A 17,662-nucleotide genomic window follows, 5' to 3' on the forward strand; every position below is an offset into this window, starting at 1 on the left:
TGATATAAGTGGATGCAAGTTACATTCTGGCAACTTTAAGTCAAATTACTTAGTTGTGTATCTGCCCTCTCATTGGCTAGAATGTTACAACCTGATCTCGCCTGCCTTCGATCATTGAGAAGATGTATTTCCATTGTTAGAGCGGTCACTATCTAGTCAATATAATAGATAAACATTGGTCTGGTGCTGTGTTTACGTATGCATGCTATTAACGTGGAAAAGAGGCCTGGTGCAGGATCTGATAGGGCCAAGTAGTGGAATAGTGGGGAGGTTTTAATGGGTGTAGGATCTGATAGGGCCAAGTAGTGGAATAGTGGGGAGGTTTTAATGGGTGTAGGGTCTGATAAAGCCAAGTAGTGGAATAGTGGGGAGGTTTTAATGGGTGCGGGATCTGATAGGGCCAAGTAGTGGAATAGTGGGGAGGTTTTAGTGGGTGTAGGATCTGATAGGGCCAAGTAGTGGAATAGTGGGGAGGTTTTAGTGGGTGTAGGATCTGATAGGGCCAAGTAGTGGAATAGTGGGGAGGTTTTAGTGGGTGTAGGATCTGATAGGGCCAAGTAGTGGAATAGTGGGGAGGTTTTAGTGGGTGTAGGATCTGATAGGGCCAAGTAGTAGAATAGTGGGGAGGTTTTAGTGGGTGCAGGATCTGATAGGGCCAAGTAGTGGAATAGTGGGGAGGTTTTAGTGGGTGCAGGATCTGATAGGGCCAAGTAGTGGAATAGTGGTGAGGTTTTAATGGGTGCAGATCTGATAGGGCCAAGTAGTGGAATAGTGGTGAGGTTTTAATGGGTGCAGAATCTGATAGGGCCAAGTAGTGGAATAGTGGTGAGGTTTTAATGGGTGTTTGATCTGATAGGGCCAAGTAGGCTGAAAAGAGGAAGAGAGAGGAGAATGAGAGGAGAGAGCAAGTGGAAAAGAGGAAGAAAGAGGAGGAAGAGAGAGGAGAATGAGAGGAGGATGAGAGGAGAGAGCAGGAGGAAAAGATAAAGGCAGAAAATGAAATAAGGATGGGGAGAGGACAAAAGTCATTGGAAGAAATGGTTGTTGAATAAAGAAGGACCATAATGTTAAAAGATGCTTGTCCCTTTATTATTCAAGACACTGTAACCAACACTGAGGCACTACAATGGTTAAATGGTTGAACAGTAACACTTTGGACAACACAGTAGAGATGTCTAATGTCTAATAATGTCCTGAGTTGTCCTTTCATGTGTGTTATGAGTATGTACATAATATATGAGTGCATTGCTAAACTGATCCCAGATCTGTTTGTGGTGTTTGTGGTCTTGCCAATGCCAACTGTCGTTCTGCCCCTGAACAAGGCAGTTTAACCCACTGTTCCCCAGTAGGCCGTCATTGTAAATAAGAGGTTGTTCGTAACTGACTTGCCTAGCTAAATAAAGGCCATCATGCCAGTCTGTCATTGCCAAGTCAACTCTTTGTCACCCATTGTCATGTTTGGCTTGACACAAATGAGTGACAGGAGTTGTCATGATGGCACAAACAGACTGGCACTCAGACTAGTGCATTGAGTCTCCTTCATAAGAGGACTATTTCATTTCAGACACTCTCTGCTGTGTCACACAGCTCCCTGTATTGAGGTGGTTGAGAGGTGAAGATCACAGGTGGCACATCAACCTTTCTCCTCATCTGGCAGAGTATTGTGATGGCCAGGACAACTCCAACATCCTGAGGACCAGACACACAGTAACGGTTCAGTCAGGATTGACGGAGCAGGTGACCAGATGCTGAGTGTAAGAGATAATGGTTCAATCTAATAGGCCTACACTCAAAAGGTACGGAGAAAATCACTATGGTACAGCGTTGGGGTGTGATAGAAAAATTACATATTTACCTGATTTGTTAATTATTAATAGTTTGCAATTAATGTTTAAACCTCTTCGATATAGGGGGCGCTTTTTAATTTTTGGATGAAAAACGGTCCCGTTTTAAACAAGATATTTTGTCACGAAAAGATGCTCGACTATGCATATAATTGACAGCTTTGGAAAGAAAACACTCTGACGTTTCCAAAACTGCAAAGATATTGTCTGTGAGTGCCACAGAACTGATGTTACAGGCGAAACCCAGATAAAAATCCAATCAGGAAGTTCCACATTTTTTGAAACCACCTCATGCCAATGACTCCTTATATGGCTGTGAATGAGCTACGAATGAGCTTACGTTTTCCACGCATTCCCCAAGGTGTCTACAGCATTGTGACGTCTTTTTAGGCATTTCCATTGGAGAATGGCTGTAAGGGACCATATATAGCGAGTGGTCACATGGTGTCTCCCGGAGAAAACGTTGCGTAAAATACTGAGGTAGCCATTTTTCCAATCGTTTCTTATGAGAAACCAACTGCCTCGACGGATATATTATCGAATACATATGTTAAAAACACCTTGAGGATGGATCCTAAACAACGTTTGCCGTGTTTCTGTCGATATTATGGAGCAAATTTTGAAAAAAGTTTTGCGTTATAGTTTAAGTATTTTTCGGTTGATTTCTCAGCCAAGCAGGATGAACAAACGGGAGCTTTTTCGCCTACAAAAATATTATTTTGGGAAAAAAGGAACATTTGCTATCTAACTGGGAGTCTCCTGAGTGAAAGCATCTGAAGTTCTTCAAAGGTAAATGATTTAATTTGGTTGCTTTTCTTATTTTCGTGAAAATGTTGCCTGCTGCCAGCAGAGCCTAGCATAGCATTATGCCATGATAAACTTACACAAATGCTTGTCTGGCGTTGGCTGTAACGCATATTTTGAAAATCTGAGATGACAGTGTTGTTAACAAAAGGCTAAGCTTGTGTTTGAATATATTTATTTCATTTGCGATTTTCATGAATAGGAAAAGTTGCGTTATGGTAATGCACTTGAGGCTATGATTACGCTCCCGGTTACGGGATTGCTAGTCGCAAGAAGTTTTAATAGATAGACACTAACAGGACAGAAATATCCTTCTATGTTTTTATGGTCTCCACTCTAATTCCCTGCAGCTAATCTGGGCATACGGTCACCAGAGATGATTTGAGCTGACAAATGAGTTAAAGACTGCATTACATAGTAAAGATGTGATGGGTGTAACCAAGAGAGGAGTTTAGAACAATTCCTCATTGTCTCTAAATCATTCTTCCATCTTGGAAACTAAGCCAGGGTTGGGTTAAGACAACAACCCAAGTGCAGATAACGACAGGATGCAGCCAGTGGCTTATGATGCTCCTTGGTCTGCATGAGGGGGGGTTGAACCAACCATGACTGAGCATTGTTAGTGTCAGCTATATACAGTACTCTGTATTTGTGTAAAGGTTAGGTTACTCGGTCCAACACTCAAAGGGGGGCGGGGGGGGGGGTCAACCATCCTCATTGTTGAAGAAATGACCAAGTCTCTCTCAGGACTGAATTTCCACGACAGGGGTCAAATCATCCATCCTTCAGTTAGCATCCTGACTTTCAGATGTTTTAATTGTTCTTGTTTACTTGTATGTACTGTGTACTACAATTCAGATTTTAGCTGCCACATCGGTACTAATTATAATAAACAAATACTACTAAAGTTTTCAATTCGGGTAGTCAATTTCATTTCATTTCCTGAATTGAAAAATCCACTACGGACTATTTTTGGGGAATTGAATTTCAATTGATTTGATTGAAAAAACTGAATGGACCCCAACCCTGAAGTGGTTAAATAGTACAGACATAGATATGAAATACATACCCATAATGCGTTAAGTGCTACTAATGTTCCTATCATCAGGCTGATTGCATAGCCCATGAAAGAGATCAGGATGGGAAGACATGGCTGAAAATTACAAATTTAGAGTTTATCATTTTGTGAGAAAAACAAGAGTATATGTGTCCGTATTATATCAGAACAAATATCAGTTTATTGTATCAAAGAGTACTGTAAATCATCTTTGTATATCAAACTAGAATTATGGCATTGTAATGGTGTAGTGGAATGACATGATTTTACCTCTTTATATACCAGCATGTGTTCATCCATTAATCCCTTGTGGTCATCATCCTCAGACATATCACTGTTGGGATAGTGAATAACAAATCTTGTATTGTTACCACGAGCAACCTGAAATAGAATGTGACATGGGCTCATAAAAATATATCAATTGATCTTCCCGAAAGACATAACAGATTTATTTAACACAGACTGACTCACTGAATCAGATCCTCCTCAGCATACAAATAACAACATCAACAACAGCATCAAGTTAACTTATTTAACACAGACTGACACACTGAATCTGATCCTCCTCAGTATACACACAACAACAACAAGATAACTTATTTAACGCAGCAGACTCACACATGTAAAGTCTGTTGAGTCCTCATCAGAACAGAGACAGGAGAGGGGGATGTCTGTGCCCCAGTCTTGGTAGCCTTGTACGAGCCCACAGCATTTGAACTGAAAGTGAAGGAAACAGAACAACAGACACTTTAAAAACACTTAATGATTTCCAGAACTACAAGGCCTTGAAGCCTACTCCATGGAGACATCTCCAATGAAAGTGCTTTTAGTCCAGGACTAGGTTTACATCATCTGTGTCTGGAAAACACATTGCAGACACTTTGTATCCAAAACAACCCCATTTGTACAGTGTCTACCAGCCCCAAAGACTCACCCATGGAAAAACCTACCTAATTACAAAGGTGGAAGCACACACCCTGTCCTGGATTGGCCGAGACCCTAAGAAGTACTCAATGAAGGTGACTTACGTTAGCTTGAAAGTAGTACATCTGTTCTATATCGTTTTGTTTCGCTCCACTGAGAGGCATCATGGCTAGGTCTTCCTTTCTGCTTAACTCCTCCATCTTGAAATGAATGAGGTTTACATTGAATGTTATATTCACAGCTAAAACCTATACAGTAATCATCTCCGACTTTGATAGGAAAAGACTGAATTATCAAGAGTCAGATATATTCCACCATCATGCTTTATACTATAACATTTATGTTACATTTAACTCTTAATATATTTTCACCGGAACAGCAAACAAACATTGGCTCAAGGTTGAATTCAAAAGGTAAGATACATATAAGCTGTAGACTGTACCTCGTGTTTGGCTTGATATATTTTCACACACTCCACAAACAGGTACAAGCTGGCCAGTGACATACCTACTGAAAACTACACACACATATTGGGGTTGTCAAGCAAAATCAATACTTAGAGGTTCATTCAAATCAAAATCACTTCAAACCAGATCACACTTTCTGGGAAACATGTTGGAAACAGGTCATGGGAAAATGGTTGAGTTGAGTTCTAAGGCATGCCATGACTTGTCAGAAAGGAACCGTTTTGCAGGAGGGGAAACGTCACGTCGGTAGACACTAACCTGGTCCCAGATCTGTTTGTGTTGTTTAGCCAACCCCTATGGTCATTGTCCAAGACAACACCAACAGCTCTGGGACCAGGGCAGCTACTAATTTAGGGTACAGGTCTTGGCAAGCTTACCAGAATCACAGCCCACTTCTTCTCCTTGCGAGCTCCATAGACCCCAAAGATTGAAAGGGCCAGGGTTGCTGCTTCTAGGACATACAGAACTGCTATCCCTGGCAGCATCTTGTCTATCTGTGAGTAGGAAGACAAGTCAAATTCATGAAATGGCAATTCTGGGTTTATAATCATAATATTACAATGATACTGCTGGATTCTAGCCTGGTCTCAGATCTGTTTATGCTGTATAACCAACTCCTATGGTTGTTGTCATGCTAAACACTGTAGGAGTTGGAAAGACAGCACAAACAGATCTGGGACCAGGCTAGATGGACACATAATTATTATAACTAAATGTGTATGACATAATAAGGAAATGCAATAGGAGCTATAAAAATAACAATTACTTCTTCTGATTGGTGGAAGTGCCCATGTCCAAATAACGTGATGGCCAGCAAGAGGGTGCTGATGATCTGAAGAGAATACAACACATGATACAGTCATTACAATGTACAGGGTATTATACTGGGAATTCTACTGATAATGCACAGTAAAGGTTGATACAGTCATTACAATGTACAGGGTATTATACTGGGAATTCTACTGATAATGCACAGTAAAGGTTGATACAGTCATTACAATGTACAGGGTATTATACTGGGAATTCTACTGATAATGCACAGTAAAGGTTGATACAGTCATTACAATGTACAGGGTATTATACTGGGAATTCTACTGATAATGCACAGTAAAGGTTGATACAGTCATTACAATGTACAGGGTATTATACTGGGAATTCTACTGATAATGCACAGTAAAGGTTGATACAGTCATTACAATGTACAGGGTATTATACTGGGAATTCTACTGATAATGCACAGTAAAGGTTGATACAATCATTACAATGTACAGGGTATTATACTGGGAATTCTACTGATAATGCACAGTAAAGGTTGATACAATCATTACAATGTACAGGGTATTATACTGAGAATTCTACTGATAATGCACAGTAAAGGTTGATACAATCATTACAATGTACAGGGTATTATACTGGGAATTCTACTGATAATGCACAGTAAAGGTTGATACAATCATTACAATGTACAGGGTATTATTCTGAGAATTCTACTGATAATGCACAGTAAAGGTTGATACAGCCATTACAATGTACAGGGTATTATACTGATAATTCTACTCATGCTTCATCATGAGTCATGAGGGATGGAATTATTTACAGGGTTTGTGAGCAGAGGGTTAATGAGTTTACAATATTTCATATGTATCATTTATAAATAGCCTATAAATGATGACATGAATAGCTGAAATGTTAATTTAGTTGGCTGTTTACTAATCAAATATACTTACAAACCCTTTGTGGTATGCCGTGTGTCTGAGTTAATAAACATGACATAACTTTATAACATGCTGCAGTTTAAGTAGAATATGCTGAGACAATAAATAAATATGTTGAACACATCCCCAGCATTTATGGTGATAGGGCCTCTACTTCTTTACAAGCCACACCTAAAACACGGATTCCAGTGAAAGTTTAAACATGACAGCTGATATCAAAGGGTAACTACGTAGGCTACAACATCTATTGTAGTTCTTTGTTCAGTACTACACTAGATGAGAACAATCGGCCAATGTATTAGAATGTAAGCAGCACCACTCATTGCTTGGGCACCCCACCGCGCGCATAACAACATCAACAAGCGCTGCAATAGGCATGGAAGTCATATAACTAAACTTGTCTACACGGTCATAAAGTGGCCGATAAAAAAAAACGAATTCATCAACTCGAATGAAATAAGGCCAATAGACTGGAAGATCACTTACCCCTATCAAGACACACACACAAATGAACGCCCGTTTTACCCAGATATTCATTCTTCCCATTTGAATATTTGGTTATGATACAAACAACAGCTTAGATAAATTGTTCACGTCGGAGAGGGGCTAACTTAAATCCAGAAAATGGATCGGCCGATTTCTTTAACCGGTTTTTTTTCTCAGCGTGAGTTTGTTGACACTGCCTAACGAGTCAAACTGAATTATTCCGCTGCTCTATGTTCGCTACATACTTCAGAGAATAAACTAAGGTCCATGGGCGTGGCGTATCGTTTTGTCGGAGCAAGGACTTTAATGTTGACATACTGCTGAATGGTGTTTGGTTACATGGGGGGGGACTAGCCCACATGAACGCAACCTCCCATGTTATGTTGGCCAGTGCACGATGGCTAGAGATCAGGCAGGCTAAAGGGAACTACATGGTCAATCTGCTGTCTGCGTTGGCCTTGCAGCATTTATGGTGATAGGGCCTCTACTTCTTACGCTTTGCGGAGCAGCGCAGAACTGTTAACGTTTTGATCCCTGCGCAACAGAAATGAAGCGCCCCGCTCTCTTGGCCTCACACGCCAGCAGTGGACATTGCAGGAAAACATAACGCTGTGCTGCATATCTCACCGCTCTCTTTCATGTGCTGTGGTCTCCTGACGTCAAATAATCAACACTTCTTCATATTGACTCAATGGATTGTGGTCTTAAAGATCGGGTGAATTTTTTTCAACTGGAATATGGTGTCAATATTATAAAAAATAAATATATATTAGCAAATACAAATTACAAGTGCTATAAACTATATCGTGATTTTCCATGAAGAAACGTTCAGTTTCTGCAAAATGTTCACTGCAAGCGTTCGAGGCCAAGGCTTAATTTCGGTAGCGCAGGAATCAACCCTCCGAGACTTGTCAAGGATCAAATCAAATCAAAGTGTATTTGTCACGTGCGTCGAGTACAACAGGTGAAATGCCTTACAGTGAAATGCTTACTTACCGGCTCTAACCAATAGTGCAAAAAAAGGTACGTAATAGGTAAGTAAAGAAATAAAACAACAGTAAAAAGACAGGCTATACACAATAGTCTGGGTAGCCATTTGATTACCTGTTCAGGAGTCTTATGGCTTGGGGGTAAAAACGGTTGAGAAGCCTTTTTGTCCTAGACTTGGCACTCCGGTACCGCTTGCCATGCGGTAGTAGAGAGAACAGTATATGACTGGGGTGGCTAGGGTCTTTGACCATTTTTAGGGCCTTCCTCTGACACCGCCTGGTGTAGAGGTCCTGGATGGCAGGCAGCTTTAGCCCCAGTGATGTACTGGGCCGTACGCACTACCCTCTATAGTGCCTTGCGGTCAGAGGCCGAGCAATTGCCGTACCAGGCAGTGATGCAGCTCGATGTTGCAGCTGTAGAACCTTTTGAGGATCTCAGGACCCCTGCCAAATCTTTTTAGTTTCCTGAGGGTGAATAGGCTTTGTCGTGTCCTCTTCACGACTGTCTTGGTGTGTTTGGACCGTTCTAGTTTGTTGTTGATGTGGAACATTATCTTCACACAAGATCAGAAGATCAAGAAAACTGATTTGACGTGTATCAGATTGCATAGTAAATATCAAATGATCAGAACAGGAGTTAAGAAAAGCATGGAACGCCTGGAGCTGTTTTGCATCACCCCTCCATAGAACAAAAATATCATTAATATACCGTTTCCAAATAATGATTTTAGGCAAGAAAACATTTTTGAGAGGACTGAAAATAGACTGTTTCTCCATGTAACCCACATACAAATTAGCATAGTTAGGAGCCATGGGGATCACATAGCAGTACCCTTCGTCTGAATAAAGAAATCATTTAGAAACATGAAATAGTTGTGTGTGAGTACTATTTCAGACAATGTTATAATGCATGCACTGGAAGGTAGTTCATTAGGGTCACGTTGCAGAAGAAAATGTTCCATAGCTTCAATACCGCCCTCGTGTGGAATATTTGTGTATAACGACTCAACGTCAAAAGTAACTAACAAGGTATTCTCAGGGAGAGAGAGGATCAAGAGATTCAATGATAGCGATCATACTGCTGGTGTCCTTTACAAAGGATGGGAGCTGTTCTGCGAGTGGTCTAATAAAAAAGTCAACAAAAGTAGATAGAGGGGCCGTTACTGCATCAATGCCCTCTACAATAGGGCACCCTGGAGGTTTTGTAACATTCTTGTGTAATTTCGGCAAAGTGTAGAAAGTGGCAATTTTAGGGTGTTGAATAGCCAAAAAGTTATGTTATTTTTTGGTTATCTCACCAGAACTTAAATACCCATCTAAGACAGTAAAGATAGTATTCTGAAATTGGGAAGTAGGGTCACTTCTGAATTTCTTGTAAAAGGTGTTGTCAAGCAGCTGTCTATGACCCTCATTTACATAAGCTGTCCTATCCATGAGTACAACTGACCCATCCTTTTCAGCAGGACGAATAAGGACTGACGTATCAGATTGTAAATCAAGCAAAGCTTGTTTTTCATCCTTAGGTAAATTATGGAAAGATTTGGACCCCTGTTTATTCTTAAGTAGATGTCCAACATCTTTTTCCACAAGTCTGCAATATGTCTCAGAGTGATTACGATTGGCTGGAGGTATAAAATAACTCTTGCTTCTAAAAGGAGTCAAAGTATGTACAGGAGAGCAATCTACTGGTTCAATAGAAGTGTCAGAATTAGGAGAGCTAATGTATTCCCATAAACGGATGTTTCTAAAAAACTTAAACATGTCTACCTTTATTTTAACATCAACATCGTTGCACTGGGTTGTAGGCACAAAATAGAACCCTTTATTAAGCAAAGAGACATGGGCAGGGCTCAATATCTTGCTTGATAAATTAAAGACACTCAGTCCCGTGGGTTCTGGGACCGTGTGAACGGTCTCCTCTGCCTCTGATAGTCGTTTCTTCTTACCCCGTAGAGTGCGGCATCTCTACGATGCGCGTGCCTGCGGCCTCCTCCGCCCATCCGTCCGTCCAGTCTCTGGTTGAATAAAAAACTACCACTGGAAGCCGATGAGGCGCTGGTTGTAGAGCGTTGATCAGACAAGGGTGGATAGAAGTAAGCGGCATCCCTCCTGTGTCTGCCATGGAGAGGAGGAGCAGGACCTCTTGTCAGGGTTTCTCCAGAAGTTTACTTTATCCTCGGCCTCGTCAGGGTTTCTCCAGACTTTATCCTCGGCCTCGTCAGGGAGAAGTAGACTTTATCCTCGGCCTCGTCAGGGTTTCTCCAGAAGTAGACTTTATCCTCGGCCTCGTCAGGGTTTCTCCAGAAGTAGACTTTATCCTCGGCCTCGTCAGGGTTTCTCCAGAAGTAGACTTTATCCTCGGCCTCGTCTTTTTTGTCTTGGTTGAATTTCTTGATTTTAAGTCCCTTTATTTCTGTAGACAACTTGTCCTGGAGCGCTTGGTTAGTTTTCATGAGTTCATTTGAATATGCCATCATCATTAACAGCTATTTATAAAGCTGTGCGTTTGTCTTTAATCGTGTTATCCATTTCAATAAAATCCTTCTTCAACTGGTCAAAAATTAACGTCATTAAATCAATAGAGAATTTGTTCAGGATGGCACACCAGCGCTCACAGCGATGGTTCTTTTTGCCACCTGAGTCCCCGTGGAATAATGCATTGACACACATAATCACTAACAGTGACTATTTCTAGATGCGTTCTGGTCTGGCGCTCAGATAAATGTAACAGTTCTTTCGAGAGGTCAGAATGACGGGAGTCTGAAACCTTGAAGATTTTAAATAGTTTATCGGGTGCTTCTCTCTTCAATACAGTTTTCAGTTGGCTCTCTCTCATTCAACTGTCTTGGCTACTAGTCTTATACAATTCCAGATATCCAACGTACTAAAACACTATTTGTAAAAAGGTATAAATTACCATTTTATCTCATAGATACATTATTAAAATGTAATTCTCTAAATACAGCCAGTTAGAATGTTTCCACTCTGTGTGAATGTTCGTTGGTCCTGTCTCCATGACTACGACAGGCTAGCTTGACTGGAGCTAACTTTAGCCGACGTTAGCTCTATGCTAACAGACGTTTATAAATCAATTAAAACTATCAAAACCTCGTTAAAAAAAAATCACAATTATATCATTATATTTCGCTTAACTTGGTGTTTCATATCCTATGCTTTATAATTCGCTCACTGTGGTAATGTTTAAAATATTTACTTCTCTCTTCAGTTTTCAGTTGTCTCACTCATTCAAATTACTCACTGACTAGGCAGGCTAGCGCGAGAGCCACTGTGGAGAGAGACTGCATGAAGCAACCAGTACTAGAGCAAGCGGCTTCCTCAGTGTGCCGAAACAAGCGGAACACCCATTGACTATAAATAGTGTAAATTATTGCAAAATGCCTAAAACGTGGCTACCATATACCTCACTATCTCCCACATTTCAGGTTGGCAAGACAAGGAACCCAAACATGAGCAAAAAACGGTACTATTAAAACAGAAAGTATTACCCCCTTTTCACAGCAACTCTTTCCCTTTTTCTTGACAGAAAACTAAGACCAACAAGTAGCCTGCCTCTGACTTTATCAGAACGTTTCCATACTGGTATATAAATTCATCAATATAACACCAACCAACCTCTTTTGACCTTGGGGGGGTTTATTTATTTAATGCATTATACTGCCATTTTACTATGATAACGCATAATAAATAAATAGGGTACCATATCGTATTTCCAAATATTACACAATCCATGCTTCCTTCCCTCCTCCGTAACTTGGCTTGGAGTAACCACTGATATCATAAGATTTACAGCAGATGTGTTATTTCAGTGATTAATAAAATGGAATGAGCAAGCAACCCTGAACCATAAGTGAGAGCACCAGCTGTTCAGGACGACTGCGTGATCACGCTCTCCGTAGCCGATGTGAGTAAGACCTTAAAACAGGTTAACATCAACAAGGCCCCAGGACCAGGATGCGTACTCGGAGCATGCACTGACCAGCTGGCAAGTGTCTTCATTTAAATGTTTAATCTCTTACCCAGTCTGTAATACCTACTTGTTACGAGCAGACCACCGTAGTCCCTGTGCCCAAGGACACCAAGGTAACCTGCCTAAATGACGATCGCCCCATAACAGTCACATCTGTAGCCATAAAAAACTTTGAAAGGCTTATCATGAATCACATCAACACCATCATCCCAGACACCCTGGACCCACTCCAATTTGCATACCACCCCAATAGATCCACAGATGACGTAATCTCTATTGTATTCCACACAGCCCTTTCCCACTTGGACAAAAGGAACACCTACGTGAGAATGCTGTTCATTGACTACAGTTCAGCATTCAATACCATAGTGCCCTCCAAGCTCATCACTAAGCTAAGGATCCAGAGACTGAAAACACTCCCTCTGCAACTGGATCCTGGTGAACACCTCCCTCTGCAACTGGATCTTGGTCTTCCCAACGGGACGTCCCAGGTGGTGAGGGTAGGCAACAACACATCTGCCACGTTGACCGTAGTGCATACAGCCCAGTACATCACTGGGGCAGAGCTCCCTGCCATCCAGGACCTCTATACCTCATTGTGTATCCATTACTACGTGTTTGACATCTCTATTATTTCTCTATTTTTCTTTCTCTCTGCATTGTGGGAAGAGCTCGTAAGTAAGCATTTCACTAATAGCCCATACCTGTTGTTGATGAAGCATGTGACAAATACAATTTGATTTGAAGGATGTTTTCATGTTGACAGTCATTATTAAAGACCACTAATATCACACACTGTTAAAAATCCTTTCTTAAACCCTCAAGTTCAACTTATCTTTATTGTCCCCATTGGGAGATATGTTGTGCAGTCAGGGTTCAACAATACAAAACGACAACATTAAAAACAGTGACAACCATACAACCAATACACACAACATGAAACAATGACATTGATTAAAAGGAGCAATCATTGAGCAGAAGTGCAGCAATAAATCAACATTTAATTTAATGTGCAGATTCAGAAAGTTTATGGGCTGTGGGATAAAATAGTTCTTGTATCTGCTGCTATTGAGTTTGGGAAGTCTAAAACGACGACCTAAGGGGAGAAGTGCAACATGGTCAAGGAGGGGGTGATCAGGACAGTCTAGGATACTGTTAGCTCTCCTCACCACATGCTTTCTGAATGTCACTGAGAGCTGTGCCTGTTGCACCCTGATGACCTGGCTGGCCACCTTAACCACACTGTCCAACCTAAACAGTGTCATCACGGTCTTGCTGACATTAAAAAAGAGTTCATCGTTCTCAACAACATAAAAGCCGCTGCTGTCCCTTTATACAGATGGCATCTGCGTCCTCCTTAAACGTCAACTTGTTGTCCAGCACGGTTCCCAGGTACTTGTAGGTACTGACCAGCTCAATGTACTTTCTCATGACCACAGTGGGTGTGGGGTTCTGTGGCTGCCTTCTAAAGTCAATGTCTTTAGTTTGGGAGACATTCTGTTGGAGGAAGCAGTTTTCATACCTGACGAGAAGTCATCTACCAGAGGCCCTTTCTCAGACTCTCCATCCTGTAGGAGACTGACGACGACAGAGTCATCTACCAGAGGCCCTTTCTCAGACTCTCCATCCTGTAGGAGACTGACGACGACAGAGTCATCTACCAGAGGCCCTTTCTCAGACTCTCCATCCTGTAGGAGACTGACGACGACAGAGTCATCTACCAGAGGCCCTTTCTCAGACTCTCCATCCTGTAGGAGACTGACGACGACAGAGTCATCTACCAGAGGCCCTTTCTCAGACTCTCCATCCTGTAGGAGACTGACGACGACAGAGTCATCTACCAGAGGCCCTTTCTCAGACTCTCCATCCTGTAGGAGACTGACGACGACAGAGTCATCTACCAGAGGCCCTTTCTCAGACTCTCCATCCTGTAGGAGACTGACGACGACAGAGTCATCTACCAGAGGCCCTTTCATCCAGACTCTCCATCCTACCAGAGGCCCTTTCTCAGACTCTCCATCCTAGGAGACTGACGACAGAGTCATCTACCAGAGGCCCTTTCTCAGACTCTCCATCCTGTAGGAGACTGACGACGACAGAGTCATCTACCAGAGGCCCTTTCTCAGACTCTCCATCCTGTAGGAGACTGACGACGACAGAGTCATCTACCAGAGGCCCTTTCTCAGACTCTCCATCCTGTAGGAGACAGACAGAGTCATCTACCAGAGGCCCTTTCTCAGACTCTCCATCCTGTAGGAGACTGACGACGACAGAGTCATCTACCAGAGGCCCTTTCTCAGACTCTCCATCCTGTAGACTGACGACAGAGTCATCTACCAGAGGCCCTTTCTCAGACTCTCCAGAGTCATCTCATCCAGAGGCCCTTTCTCAGACTCTCCATCCTGTAGGAGATGACAGAGTCATCTACCAGAGGCCAGAGTCATCTACCAGAGTCATCTACCAGAGGCCCTTTCTCAGACTCTCCATCCTGTAGGAGACTGACGACGACAGAGTCATCTACCAGAGGCCCTTTCTCAGACTCTCCATCCTGTAGGAGACTGACGATGACAGAGTCATCAGCAAACTTGATGATGTGCCTGTTTTCATATTGGCTACGACAGTCATTAGAGTATAGTATGTACAGGAGAGGAGAGAGCATGCACCCTTGTAGGGATCCGGTGGAGTAGGCAGAGTTACTTTGATCTGACGCCATTTACTCACTCTTGTTGGGACCAGTCTGGGCCTGGGACACAGAAGCACAAACTTTACAACCTGAGATGGTGGGTGGAGGAAGCCCAGCTAGCAATGAGGAATCAGCCCAGAAATGGCCCTCTTCCGGGGGGACGGAACTGATTGAATCGACCCGGAATCGGGTGTTGGACTCGGCCTGGAATCAAAATGAATGACTGCCCAGAATTGTCCTATTTCCATCTACGTGAATTCAGTCGACTTTTTGCGGCATCTTACCAGAATCCCCCAGAAGGGGCCCGATGCTAATTTAAATAAATGTACACAAAATTAACGAATTTAGTCATTTTAAACATTACTATTCTACATATTATGCATGCAAATTATACTCATCCACCCCAAAAAAATTATGTAGGAGGAAACACTGTACACCTGATGACCGTGTCAGCGTGCATGCGCCTGGCCCACCACAGGAGTCGCTACAGGGCGACTAGTTTGCCCCCGGTGATGAGTTGTGCAGACCTCACTACCCTCTGGAGAGCCTTACGGTTGAGGGCGGTGCAGTTGCCATACCAGGCGGTGATACAGCCCGCCAGGATGCTCTCGATTGTGCATCTGTAGAAGTTTGTGAGTGCTTTTGGTGGCAAGCCGAATTTCTTCAGCCTCCTGAGGTTGAAGAGGCGCTGCTGCGCCTTCCTCACAATGCTGTCTGTGTGAGTGGACCAATTCAGTTTGTCTGTGATGTGTATGCCGAGGAACTTAAAACTTGCTACCCTCTCCACTACTGTTCCATCGATGTGGATGGGGGGGTGTTCCCTCTGCTTTTTCCTGAAGTCCACAATCATCTCCTTAGTTTTGTTGACGTTGAGTGTGAGGTTATTTTCCTGACACCACACTCCGAGGGCCCTCACCTCCTCCCTGTAGGCCGTCTCGTCGTTGTTGGTAATCAAGCCTACCACTGTTGTGTCGTCCGCAAACTTGATGATTGAGTTGGAGGCGTGCGTGGCCACGCAGTCGTGGGTGAACAGGGAGTACAGGAGAGGGCTCAGAACGCACCCCTGTGGGTCCCCAGTGTTGAGGATCAGCGGGGAGGAGATGTTGTTGCCTACCCTCACCACCTGGGGGCGGCCCGTCAGGAAGTCCAGTACCCAGTTGCACAGGGCGGGGTCGAGACCCAGGGTCTCGAGCTTGATGACGAGCTTGGAGGGTACTATGGTGTTGAATGCCGAGCTGTAGTCGATGAACAGCATTCTCACATAGGTATTCCTCTTGTCCAGATGGGTTAGGGCAGTGTGCAGTGTGGTTGAGATTGCATCGTCTGTGGACCTATTTGGGCGGTAAGCAAATTGGAGTGGGTCTAGGGTGTCAGGTAGGGTGGAGGTGATATGGTCCTTGACTAGTCTCTCAAAGCACTTCATGATGACGGATGTGAGTGCTACGGGGCGGTAGTCGTTTAGCTCAGTTACCTTAGCTTTCTTGGGAACAGGAACAATGGTGGCCCTCTTGAAGCATGTGGGAACAGCAGACTGGTATAGGGATTGATTGAATATGTCCGTAAACACACCGGCCAGCTGGTCTGCGCATGCTCTGAGGGCGCGGCTGGGGATGCCGTCTGGGCCTGCAGCCTTGCGAGGGTTAACACGTTTAAATGTCTTACTCACTACGGCTGCAGTGAAGGAGAGACCGCATGTTTTCGTTGCAGGCCGTGTCAGTGGCCTGCAACGAAATAGAATGAACTATTCTATTATTTTAATTCAATAACTGATACAGCACTTAAAGCTTATTTGAGTGTGCAAAGTTAACTAGCTAGCTTGGTACTTAACTACCTGCTCTTCCAGCAACTATTTTTTCCCATGGTCAGTTTCTCCAGGAGCGCGCTAACTTTCTTCAGCGACTTCAGATCCACTCCGATTTCTTTCTCTATCAAGTCGACAAGATAGACGGGGAGAGCTCCATCACCCAATCCTGTTTCGGAGTCTTCATCATTTGTCGATATAGGGCTTTGTAGATCAGATTCATCACTTTGGCCGTTTTGCTGCTCTGCAGAGGGCGCCGCCATCTTTCTTCTGTGTCTCTTCCACGTCAACAGCACGCAGATGTAAACACAGCACCAAACACAGCCGTCACCGTCTACACACCCCCTCTAGTGGTGACAGTTAGTACTACGGGGCCTGTCACGGGTAAACACTTGGGACATTTCCAACTATAACACAATCCACGCTTCCTTCCATCCTCCATTCATTGGCTTCGAGTAACCAGTGTTATCATAAGTGGAGTGGTGATAGCTTCAGACAATTTACCGTAGATGTGTTATTTCAGTGATTACTAATGTGAATTAGGAAGGATGTTTCCAAAGCAAGACCCTCTTCAGTGTTGAGTGTCATGTTGACAATCAAGACCTCACAGGAAACAACTGGACATACTGTATGTGCTCAGTTACGTAGTTGTTGAATTAATCTGTTACCCAGAAAGGAACAGTTACTCTCCAGCATTTCAAACCTACTGTAAAATAAGTATGCACCCCTATCCTCGTTGGTTGGCCCTCGCTTCATACTCGTCGCCAAACCCACTGGCTACAGGTTATCTACAAGTCACTGCTAGGTAAAGCCACGCCTTATCTCAGCTCACAAGTCACCATAGCAGCACCGACTCGTAGCACGTGCTCCAGCAGGTATGTCTCACTGGTCACCCCCAAAGCCA

The 17,662-nt window shown here is 43.1% G+C and overlaps 1 protein-coding gene across 1 annotated transcript; it reads right to left on the bottom strand.

The window, feature by feature from the left end:
- Positions 1 to 1,067: 1,067 nt before the first annotated feature.
- LOC112240890 (tetraspanin-8) lies at positions 1,068 to 7,571 on the bottom strand. Its single transcript, XM_042315519.1, has 9 exons — positions 7,298 to 7,571; positions 5,863 to 5,928; positions 5,474 to 5,590; positions 5,072 to 5,146; positions 4,734 to 4,829; positions 4,324 to 4,422; positions 3,976 to 4,086; positions 3,718 to 3,801; positions 1,068 to 1,689 (listed from the first exon to the last, which is right to left on the bottom strand). Exons 1-9 carry the CDS (start codon positions 7,355 to 7,357, stop codon positions 1,561 to 1,563), a joined length of 837 nt encoding a protein of 278 aa, XP_042171453.1. The 5' UTR covers positions 7,358 to 7,571; the 3' UTR covers positions 1,068 to 1,560.
- Positions 7,572 to 17,662: the final 10,091 nt, after the last annotated feature.

Source organism: Oncorhynchus tshawytscha, unplaced genomic scaffold, assembly GCF_018296145.1.
Source record: "Oncorhynchus tshawytscha isolate Ot180627B unplaced genomic scaffold, Otsh_v2.0 Un_contig_6710_pilon_pilon, whole genome shotgun sequence".
Taxonomy (NCBI): domain Eukaryota; kingdom Metazoa; phylum Chordata; class Actinopteri; order Salmoniformes; family Salmonidae; genus Oncorhynchus; species Oncorhynchus tshawytscha.

Bases quoted from the DNA above. Each gene is read 5' to 3' on its own strand.
- LOC112240890 (XM_042315519.1), bottom strand. From the start codon at position 7,357: ATGGGAAGAATGAATATCTGGGTAAAACGGGCGTTCATTTGTGTGTGT. The intron at 4,423-4,733 runs GTAAGTCACCTT...CTTCACTTTCAG, and splicing joins TGTACTACTTTCAAGCTAAC to TTCAAATGCTGTGGGCTCGT. The intron at 3,802-3,975 runs GTAAAATCATGT...TGTAATTTTCAG, and splicing joins ACATGCTGGTATATAAAGAG to CCATGTCTTCCCATCCTGAT.